The following is an 11,710-nucleotide window of genomic DNA, read 5'->3' as shown; positions in this document are numbered from 1 at the left end:
TTGGCTTTTTTCTTGCTGTGGGTTTTTTTTTCTTTTTTGTTGTGTTTTTTTTTTGTTTGGTTTTTTTGCTATGTCATGGAATCATAGCAGTCATTCCTCTAATAGAAACTGACAGGACATAAAAGACAGAACTATCAGATGAACACACACAATGACTAGAAATATATCAACAGAGAAAAGACTTAATTTAGCTTTGAGAAACCGTCCCAAAAATAAAATCCTGTATTAACAAGTGCAAAAAAAAACAACAAACAAAAAAGAAACTCCAAACATTAAAACACAGTGTATAAAATGGTGTGAGAAATTTAAGTCACCATACAGCCTTTTAGTCAATAAAAAGCTGTGTTCATGTGTCCTTGTTGTTTGGGTACTGGCCCGTTCTTTTCCTTTTACCCAAAAGGTCATTCCAGAAGAGATCTGAGCATAAAGAACTCAGTCCTTGCTATTTTTGACTGTAGTCATTTGGGCCTGTTGTGTTTCTATCATGTAAGATGAATCCTTTCTTTCAGTCCTCATTGGTTGAATTATCTTCCAAATTTGTTATGCCTCCAAAGCCCAGTCCAGTTGAGTTCTGTGCTGCTGAGACTGTAAGTACTGTATGCAAGAGAACTAATACAAGAACACACAGTTTAAGTCTGCTGTTACACAGTCTTGATGCTGATGAAACTGTGAGCGATGTCCTGTGACACATTGTTGAGCCACTTGTTTTTATAGTCCCTTTGGATTGATGATCTGATAATAGTCCCCATCTGACATCACAGCATTCTGGTTCTGCATTGGTTGGATAGTTTTCATAGAGCCCTGTAGGGTAAACACAAGAAAAAATACACATCAGGCACAAAACGATTGTCAGAAGTTGGTAGGTCAAAGGAACAGTTTAAGCTACCAAATCCACATCATTGGGTTAGCTAGAGGCCCTAAAACCGTTTGCTTTTTGTATAATTAGAATTGTTGAAGGGCAAGAAGGATGATCCAGGAAACTACAGACCAGTCAGCCTCACCTCCATCCCTAGAAAAATGACGGAGCAGCTCATTCTGAAGGTCATCCCTAAGCTCATGGAAGAGAAGTTGTTTATCACGAGTAGTCAGCATGGATTTACCAAGGGGAAATCATGCTTGACTAAAATAATAGCCTTCTATGATGTTGTGATGGAATGGGTAGATGCAAGGAGAACAGTGAATGTAGTCTACCTTAACCTTAGCAAGGCTTTTGACACTGTCTCCCATAACATCCTGATAAGCAAGCTCAGGAAGTGTGGGGTAGAAGAGTAGACAGTGAGATGGACTGAGAACCAACTAAACAATAGAGCCCAGAGGGCTCTAGTGATCAGTGGTGCAGAGTCCAGCTGGAGACCCATGACTAGTGGAGTTCCCCAGGGATCAGTGCCGTGTCCAGTCCTGTTCAACATCTTCATCAACAACCAGGATGAGAGAACAGAGTGTATCATCAGCAAGTTTGCTGATGCTACAACACGGGGAGGATTGACTGATTCACCTGCAGGCTGTGCAGCCATTCAGCAAGATTCGGAGAGACTGGAGAGCTGAGCAAAGAGGAACCTAATAAGGTTCAACAAGCATAAGTGTACAGTCCTGCACTTGAGGAGGAATAACAACATGCATCAGTACAGATTAGAAGCTGACCTGCTAGAAAGCAACTTCTTGGAGAAGGACCTTGTAGTCCTGGTGGACAAGTTAACCATGGGACAGCAATGTGGCCTTGTGGTTGCTGGGGTTTACCTTCCCATCTGTTCGGCATCTTATTCTTTCCATTAGTCATTTGTTCAATGCCTGAGGTGTGGAACTGATGGGAATCAGAGACCCCATCTGGAGTACTGTGTCCAGTTGTGGGATTCTCAGTTTAGGAGGGATGGGGATTTACTTCAACCCTACACTGAAAGGCTACGAGGATGATTAAGGGACTGGAACAGCTGCCTTATGAGGACAGGATGAGGGGCCTCGGGCTTTTTAGTCTAGAAAAGACTGAGAGGGGATTTTATTAATGTATACAAATATCTGAAGGGTGGGTGTCAGGAAGGAGGGGCCAATCTCTTTTCAGTAATGCCCTGTGATAGGATGAGGGGCAAAGGGTGCAACCTAGAACACAGGAAATTCCATTCAAACATGAGATAAAACTTCTTTACTGTAAGGGTTACGGAGCACTGAAACAAGCTGCCCAGATTGTTTGTGGAGTGTCCTTCTCTGGAGATTTTAAAGACCCATCTGGATGTGTTTCTGTGTGACCTGTCCTAGGCGGTCTTGCTCAGGCAGGGGGGTTGGACTCAGTGATCTCCAGAGGTCGCTTCCAAACCCTAATAATCTATGATTCTATGTGTGGGGAACGGTGCATCTTCTCTCTCCTCACATAGGACTAAACAAAATGCCTTTCAAGCCAGCAAAACAAGAGTGGCATCTTTTTGCTAATTTAGCGAAGGACGGACTGGAACAGGCCCCTTGCTCTACCAGATAAGTCCACAACAAGAACATGAGGATTATGATAACTGGCAGCAAAACAGACAATAGGTTAAAGATGCCTTTGACAGAGCACGTACCTGGCCAGTGCTAATTGGCTAATTTGAACATCTCTTGATGTTTCTTGCTATACATCTAGGCTATTTCTACCTTTAGAACTTTACTGAGTTAGCCTGATCTGATTATTAATTTTTAAACAGTTACAGGAATTCTGTCATTTCCAGAAGATACAACTATCTTTTTTGGATTTTTTCAATACTGTCTGCATTACTATACAGGAGATTAACATAAACAGAGTATTCAATTTACTTCTCACATATCTTCTTTTCTGCCAAATTAAAACAACCTGATTTAGCATGTTTAAATAATGGTCAAAGGCAAGAATGTTTAACATAATGGACAAATATATTTTTCTCAATTTAAACTGATCTTGAAAGAAATTTTGCAGTAAATGATTATTCTATGGTAGTGCCAGGTTTTACTAGAAAGCAATTAATCTGTTTTGAAATACTAGGATAAAGATTTTGAAAGCAGATACGCAATCGCTATAATTTATAAAATAACTTTGCTTCTTGGCCCAAGAATTACATTTTGTCTAAAGCATCAGAGAAATTATGTTATTTTCAAAAACTATTACCTACAAGTTCAAGAGTAACATTCTTAGGTTTGGGCACCGGACGGCCTGTATTTTGTGAATAACATGTAAAGGAAAGCAGCACACCTCAAAACAGGACAAAACTGAACTCTTTTATTCATACTTCCATAATATTGATCTACAACTAAAGATGCTGAGCATGTTAAAATTCAGATTAAACCTAGACTGGCACTTTTTTACATAGCTGACAAAGCAGTCTACTAAATTATATGTGAATCCAAGTAAAGTCGCATTGATTTTTTTATTGAAACAAATTTTTAAAGATACAGGAATGAGAACAGCTTGTTTGATTTTCTCTAAAGTCAAGGTTTACTCTGTAGCAAATCAGGCCATTTTTGCACTTATACAGTCTGATACTTACACTTGAAACACCTGAATGTTTTTTGTTCTCTCTCAGATCAGCACTGATTGCACTTCATGTTTTTTAAGAAATTCTGCTGCATTTAGGAATCTGTGGACAGTTCTTTATTGAAAGTATAAAAAAGCAATTTCATTGCTAACATACTTTCTGAGATCTATATTTTGCTATTTGTGTGCATAAGTGTGTTTTTAAACATGCTAACACACAGGAAGTGCCTCCCAAAGCAGGTAATTTGTTCTGTTCTGTGAGTGCAGTAGCTATTAGTAGCAATTGAAGACACGTGGAGAATGGTTAATGCTTGATTCCACTGAGCCTTGTTTACTAGTCAAACTGTATTTCCTGCCTTGTTATAGGAAAACCCAGACATACTTTGAGATCAAAGCCTATATATTCAAGTCAACAATCAAAAGGCATTTAAATAGTTCATATGCACTTACTGAATTATAAATAAATTGGAGGCAACTCCACATTCAAACCTATTTTGAACATGTTCCTTAGTGCAAAATTACATTTCCTCTTTATTTCAATTCAGCAATTGAATTTAGGTTTTGTATTTGCAGTTACTTTACATATTTAATAATCAATTTACTAGAGAACCACTATTCATATGACAGTTACAGAACATTTAGATAAGCTCAGTTGGACCTTTTACACTGAAGTAACGAAACTTAACAATTGTTTGTTCTGCACCACATATTTGTTTGTAGCCATGAGTTAGCAGTTTTGGCCCCTTGGATCTAATCAATCAGTCTGCTCAGTCAGATAGTTACAAACTCCAGAAAGCTGGCTACCTTGGCAAACCATCCAGGGAAAAAAATCCATTATGTTCTTTTAAAAAATATTTTACATGCACAAAGAACCTGGGATACCTTACCCGCAAAGCCACAAAGGTTTCCCCATTCCTATTCTGTCTTTATAGTTCAGTTTGTAGACGACATTTCTCTGTACTACCTGGATATTCAGTCACTATAATTCGGAGACTTTGCACTCACCTATATTACACCAGGAGAAATTTTAGTCCATAAGGATGTTCTTGGACCTTGATGCAAAAAAAAAAGATCTAGAATTTGCCATGATACTTTTTGGTACCAAACAATTCTCCAGACAGCCATGCTATTACTCACAAAGGTCATGTAAAAGCTCTTTCTTTGCTTCAATCCCACATATTTTTCTCACACACAAACAACATACTGATCATCAGCACAGCAGTTATATCTGTGTGTGCTACTAATACTGATGCAAAAATTAAAGCTACTCATTTGACTGAGATTATGTTAATGGAGACATGACCGTAGGTAAATCCCATGTACCATGCTCAGCTGAATCATGCTGAAAAAAAAAGGGAGTGACAGCATGAGCACTGTATTCTCTTTGTGGAGTAAGATCTTGGGGGAAAAACCAGCATACTGCAAATATGTTCTCACACAAGAATTAAAATTACAAAGACTGTCTGTGGACACACGATCTGCTGGTCAGCTAAGATAGAGAATGCTGTAGTTTCTGCCTGCGCAATTGTATTTTTCTTGGCACAGGAACCATCATGCAAAAGAGGTAGTTGCATTTTCACATCTTACCCCAAAACTGTCAGGATGTATCAAGCACGTAGCTGGATCTGTATCTGTATCAGCTGGTCTTGCTTAGCCCACTTCTTGGTTTCTTTGCTAGAGAAAGAGCTATGGAGCTACAGTACTCCACATCTTCCAGTCAAAGGAAACTGGTCTGATTGATATATTTGGGGATGTTGTTGGAGACATATTTTGGAAAGGTACAGACAACAGGTCTTTTGGTATGTTAAGTTTTTTCCTCACTTTCTTTCTGTTTAACTCTTAACTCTTCTTTTTAGCATAGATTTCTGATTCTTTTGAGAGGTATACCAAGATTCCTGTGCTTGAAGAAAAGATTATGACCTAAAAGAAGGAACCAGGTTAGTGGATGTAGTATGCCAGAAGTTTCAAATGTTCCATTTTACTGCGAAGCGCAAAGTAAATAAAGTCTGCCAAGAGTGATCCATCCAGCAGTGACATCATTGTACCAGTGAGTGCCAGCACTCTGCATGACATTTCTCTTTCTGAGGATTTCTGAGGTTTTAATACTAACATTTTCCATCTACAGAAGGTGAGAGAACATTAGATATGTTATGACTAGATTTCAATGCTTGCTTACATCTGATACTGAAGCCAGCTCTCTTCGATCTTATCCAGATGGCTCTCTCAATTTCTAAATTGCTGTGTCTGTGACACATTATGATACTTCTGTTCAGACATTAATTTTATATCTTTCATATTATAAAAAGTAATAAAATGAAATGTAGAAGAAAGCTTAAAGATAAACAAATTATTCTTTAGTCAAACAGATTATTCTTAAACTGTTGACAAAGGTTGTTAAGCTCTTTTGAAAAGGCTAACTTCCTTTTCAGATTTGATTCCAATTCTTGGATGAGATCTGTGTTGCTGTGTTTGAAGTTTGTTTTATTACTGTATCTTGATGAGTATTTCAGATAGTTGCCTCTGGAATATTTTGTTGTGTGAATGGGTCCACATTAAAAAAAAAAAAAAAAAAAGAAGTGTTTCTTCACCATGCATAGATTTTTTTTCCTTAAGATATGTACAGGACCAATTTCATCCTGCTGGGATAAACCAGTGTTTTCTTTATAAAACTGACTGAGCTGCTGCATGTCAGAAAAATAAGCAAATAGGTGACTCTCAAGGATATACAAAGAACCTTTTTAGCTTATGTTGAAATACAGGATAAGTGTGTGATAACTCTCTTCTAGCAAGCATTTGGCTGTCCCTATCCCCTCTCCAGTTTTTCTTCTATTATGTACAATTTGTGATCAAAAGAATTTACTACTTTGATATGATAGGAAAGGGTCATACCTACAAGGGTAGTAAGGCACTCTACATCCCTCTCTCTGTCTCCACTGGGAGAGAAATACAAAGAGAAGCAGTCCGTGGGTGGGACCAGTTCCCAGGCCATCTGCTGATTATCTTATAAGGCACAGGAAAAGCAGGAGTGGTGAACTATTACTAGTCTCTTCCCAGTGCTCTGCACATAGAGTCATGTAGCTTTCAGCTCTCTTTTCACAGTCAAAGAGCATGTGTGAAGGAAATCTTCCACATCTTCTATTTACACTTGGAAAAAAAAAAAAAAAAAAAAAAAAAGATGACTGCATCTATGAAAGAAAACAACCTAATTGATGTGCACAATGTTTTCCTAAGAGTCACAACTAAAAATCTTGATCTGGAACTTTGCATGGGACTCATTCATTAGAATTGCTGCATTTGTGTGTATATATGTATAAATACTACTATTGTCTCCCTCAAATAAGATTCTAGCTTGCATGGGCAATATTAGACATCTGAGCTGCAGAAAGAAACGGTAGATGAAACCACTAGAAACTTTAATCATATTGATATAAACTTCAAAGGTCTAAACGGAAAGCAACCATTCAGTGTTAATGAATACGAAAACCAGTATGTTCGAGAACAGTGCCTGATGGAAAGACTGACTTCTTTCCTTCTTTTTCCTAGAAAAAAGGGGGAAGAGTGAAACACAAACTTCTTTCTAGCTAACCATTTGTTTCCATAATCAGAACCACACTGTGAGTCTGATTGCTTTGATTAATCACCCAACTACTTTCTTTTGCACTGCAGTTGTTCCACATCCTTATATGCAATTCTACAGTGATGCACAACTAGAATTGCAGCCCCTGTCCGTTTCCTACTATCTACTTTCATTGGAGGCAATCAAGTAAGACATTCTCAGGCTAGAACACTTCTTATTAATTACATCAGTCTTTCAGGAACTACGAAGAAACAATTTAAAAAAAAAAAAAAATTGTTTCATTTTTTTAAATTTAATTTGATGTTGTCAAGGGACTGGAAAGTACACCACACCATGTGTGATTGTCAGCCACAATTATTGCTCCAGTCTGCCCCCTATAATGACTCTACATGGAGTCATATTTTAAAGCATTTTAAAAATACCTATTTAGGAATTCTAAGATAATGATTGCAAAATTTCTTGTAGAAAAAAAAAACAAGCCCTATGATTTTTTCTCATCACACTGACCTCAAAAGGAAGGATATAAACCCTTGTTACTGGTTTTTTTTACAGCCTCACTTTTTTTTTTTTTTTTTCTTTTTCTTACAGCCTCCAACTTAGAGAAAATCCTGCCCTGAAAACAAATAAAAAAACGGTATATGATTTCCCTACCTGCTGGTGCCATGGTGCCCCCACTTCCAGCAGCTGCCTCTGCACCCCTGCTCACTGCTGCAGTGGGATGAGGATGGTAAGGGGAGGTGGCAGCTCAACACTGCCATGGCAGCTCCCCGTGCTGCCAAGGAAATTAAGCTGCACCAGGGCCTTACCTAGCTGCAACTGGGAAAGAACATGTAATGTTTAGGCATATATCCTGTACTCTTTGCTGCAGTCTACTTCAAATAAAAACAGCTATTGTTGGTACCCCTTTTCCTGCCAGATGCCTTCCATGGTGTATTGAAATATTTTATAGAAACCAATCCTCTGTCTCTCGATTAACCTGAATTTCTACTGGACCTTAGAGGAAGTAATGTGTTACCATGGAGAGGAGGAAGGGAAATCCTAATTATAAAACTAGTGCTTCTAAAACATTATTAAAGAAAAAAAAAAAGAATCCACAAAGTCTGTTTCTCAGGGATAAATCACTATACAATCAGAGTAGCTCTTTTCTTTTTTTTCCTCCAGACAATATTTTATAAGTAACAGCGCTCTTTAGGTAGACAGCTAGTATTTTGTTTGTTTCATGGGGGGAAAATATACCAGCATAACCTAATTCAGCTTCTGCTGGATTTCTCTGAAAATGTAAGACAAAATTTTAAAAAAAGGAACTGTAGTATTTATCTCTGTGAGACACCATCAGAGTTTTGACTAGTAGAGATTCAAACCTAATTTAAATGAGTGATCAGCTGTGACAAAATACCATTTATGAGGAATCCCTGAAAATAAAGTTTTCTCCTGCTGTGTTTCCTGCAGCAGAGTTCAATGGTGACCAGTCAGCCATCTACATATCTACAACACCAAAATATAAAATATAAATACCTTTGATCTGAATGTTTTTATTTTATGTCAGTAAATTTCACCCCTCCCTAGCAAGGTGGGATCAGTAACTAGAAATATCAGAATATGTCTCAAGACAGGAATTCATAGAAAGTGCAGCAGGAGAAGAGGTCCTTCAAGACTTGGGCAACCTGCTTTTAGTTGCTTTTTTGTAAAATGAGTTAAAGTTAATCGTCAAGCCACAAGCTAAGCTGAGATAGAGTATTTTGTCTGCTGTTGAACTTGCTGTACTTGGCATGAAATAGTTCTGGTTTTGTTGAGCTGCAGAACAGCATAATTCTTTAGTTCTACAGCAGATTAGACTAATTTCTCATTGTTTTGTGGCAGGAAGTGCTCTTACAGTGACTTGCTGATAAAGAAAAGGGTGTCTGTACACAGTTTGTATTGCAGCCTTGTCCCTCTCCTCAGCATCTTCTCTTGCACAAGACTGCCAAGTGCCAGCATGCTGACGCCTATGGGTCCAGGAATACAAGCTCTCCTCTGCTTATGCTGGGTGGACACAGAGTTCAAACAAATATCAGTGTACTGAAATGAGATTCAGGCCACCCCAATTTTAAGTGTTTGCAATAAGAACTTGTTGATTAACAGAGGCTACAGCAAATAGGGGACAGCCATTACTCTTCATGGGATGTAGACAGCTAGTCAGCTCATTGGATGCAGATGCCCACTTAGGCTGAATTAAATAGCTCTCAGTGCTACTGACTACACCAGATCTTTAGTGACTCAAGTGAGAGCTTAGTCACAGAATTTATGTGTAGATACCACAGTACTAATCACATGCAGCAAAATTAGTTTAATCCTCCCCTAAATATGCTTTGTACCCTAAACTCAGAGGTCGCAACTGACAGTAATCTTTGCAAAGTCATCCACTGTACATGTTTCAGGAATAATTTTGGACTTGGAGACATATTAGGAAAATGAAGAAGTGCATATATATTTCCAGTGAGATTTTCTAAAATAATTAATCTAGTTTTGTTTATTGTTTGTTCATTCTTTACCATTGTGTATGTGCACAAGTCTGCACACATGCATATGTGCACAAACACACGTATACACGTTGTAAATAAAAATGTCCTGTGTCTCACTCGAACTTTTACTGTCCTACCCTAAACTGAAAAATAATACTAATTTGCTTGCCATGTATGCACACTGGAAGGCTATTAATATTTACAAAATGAATTGAAGCAAAGTGCTAAACACCATTATCTTATTGATGACTACCAAATTATAACTTGGTTTGCAATTCATTATATTATCTTCTGCATATGGATGGGTATTGTTTGATTGTGTGGAATAGGTTTATTTTTTAAGAAAAACACAGTAAACGTCTTGACATCAGAACTCTCTTAAGTCCAAACAGAATCACAGAATCATAGAATCATCAGGGTTGAAAAAGACCTTGAACATGATCAAGTTCCACCATCCACGCTACAAGCTCTAACTAAACCACCTCCTGAAACACCATGTCTACCTGCTTTTTGAACACCTCCAGAGACAGTGCCTGTACCATCTCCCTGGGCAGCCTGTTCCAATGCCCCACCACTCTTTCTGTGAAGAAATTTTTCCTAATATCAAATCTGAACCTCCCCTGGTGCAACTTGACCCCATTTCCTCTTGTTCTATTGCTAGACACTAGGGAGAAGAGGACAACACCTACTTCACTGCAACCTCCTTTCAGGGAGTTGTAGAGAGCAATGAGGTCTGCCCTCAGCCCCTCCTCTCCATGCTGAACAGCCCCAGCTCCCTCAGCCCCTCTTTATAAGACCTGTTCTCCAGACCCCCTAATCAGCCTAGTTGCTCTTCTCTGCACCCTCTCCAGCACCTCAATGTCCTTCCTATTCTGCAGTGACCAAAACTGCACACATGACTCCGGGTGCGGCCTCACCAAGGCCAAATACAGGGGCAGAATTACCTCCCTGGTCCTGCTGGTCACACTGTTCCTGACGCAGGCCAGGATGGTATTTCTTTTCTTGGCCACCTGGGCACACCGCTGGCTGATGTTCAGCTGGCTGTCAATCAACACCCCGAGGTCCCTCTCTGTTGGGCAGCTCTCCAGCCACTCCTACACAAGCCTGTAGTGCTGCTGGAGGTTGTTGCGGCCAAGGTGCAGGGCTCAATGTATACACAATGTATAAAGTGAAGTACATTGCCATGAACATTTGGTCTGCCTCTGAGATGGTATAGAGCATTTATAGGGTTTTATATTTTACTCTGTGTTTAACTAGCTTACCTTAGGCAACTAATTTAGTACCAAGCTTTCCAGTGCAACCCTAATGGTGGAGGCCATTTAATCTCAGATCTTTGGACCAAGTTGTTGAATGACCTATGTATTGAAATGCCTTTTTACTGATTTAGTGGGAGTAAGTTGTCTAAATATCTTCAAAATTCTCAGATGATACTCCAGACCACAACAATCTGAAGATAACATTTATATAAGCTGAAAGTTTGTGAGGATGATTCCATCCAGTCTTGAAAAAAACTATCTGAGGTTGTTGAGATGTACTAACCATATTTCTTGCCTACTATGTCCTCTCCTAATCATTCCTGGAAAATGTTTGAAGCATAAAGGCCTGTAAAAGGAATCAAACCATTTAATCAGCCTATGCATAGACCTGTATTAGCACACCTTTTAAAATGAAAATACTACCAGAATGTAACAAGACTAAAGAAGATATAAAAAAAAAAAATAATAAAAAATCTGTTCTTCACAGGGGAAAAACTTATTTATTTTCCTTCCAAGAGCTGCTGAATTGTTTTGAATGCTATGCCTCAGATTCTTCATTTATCTGACATAAGAATGCAGGTGAACAAAGCTGAATATAGTAAAAACTGATCTTGCTTTTCTCTTTTTTCCTGAATATTGCATGACACCATGTCTCTTCACTCTGAATACTGCATGACACGGAGCAACAAAAATCCTCCAGAAGATCACTAGGTGTAAAAAATTGGGAACAAATTTCTTCTAGTAATTTTGTTTTGTGAGCTAGCGACTGTGGCAAGCTGTAGTGTAAATGTGTGTTATTAAATCTGGGCTCAAATCCTAGGACCTCTGAGAAATCTTTGTGATGAGGAATACTTTCATGCTCTCATAGTTAGAGCTAATGAAAGAATGATTATCCACACTCTTT

At 38.5% G+C, this 11,710-nt stretch overlaps 1 protein-coding gene across 1 annotated transcript in view; it reads right to left on the bottom strand.

Moving 5' to 3' along the window:
* Positions 1–460: 460 nt before the first annotated feature.
* Positions 461–11,710, bottom strand: part of FAM155A (family with sequence similarity 155, member A) — a 462,848-nt gene continuing 451,598 nt past the window's right edge. Inside the window, exon 3 of the mRNA XM_009997927.1 lies at positions 461–801. Coding sequence (XP_009996229.1) covers positions 506–801 — 296 coding nt within the window. The 3' untranslated portion in view covers positions 461–505. The remainder of the gene's footprint in view (positions 802–11,710) is intronic.

Source organism: Chaetura pelagica, unplaced genomic scaffold (assembly GCF_000747805.2).
Source record: "Chaetura pelagica isolate M959 unplaced genomic scaffold, ChaPel_1.0 scaffold123, whole genome shotgun sequence".
NCBI classification, from domain to species: Eukaryota; Metazoa; Chordata; class Aves; order Apodiformes; family Apodidae; genus Chaetura; species Chaetura pelagica.
The sequence above is the reverse complement of the archived record's forward strand: the minus strand, read 5'-3'. Positions and strand labels throughout refer to the sequence as shown.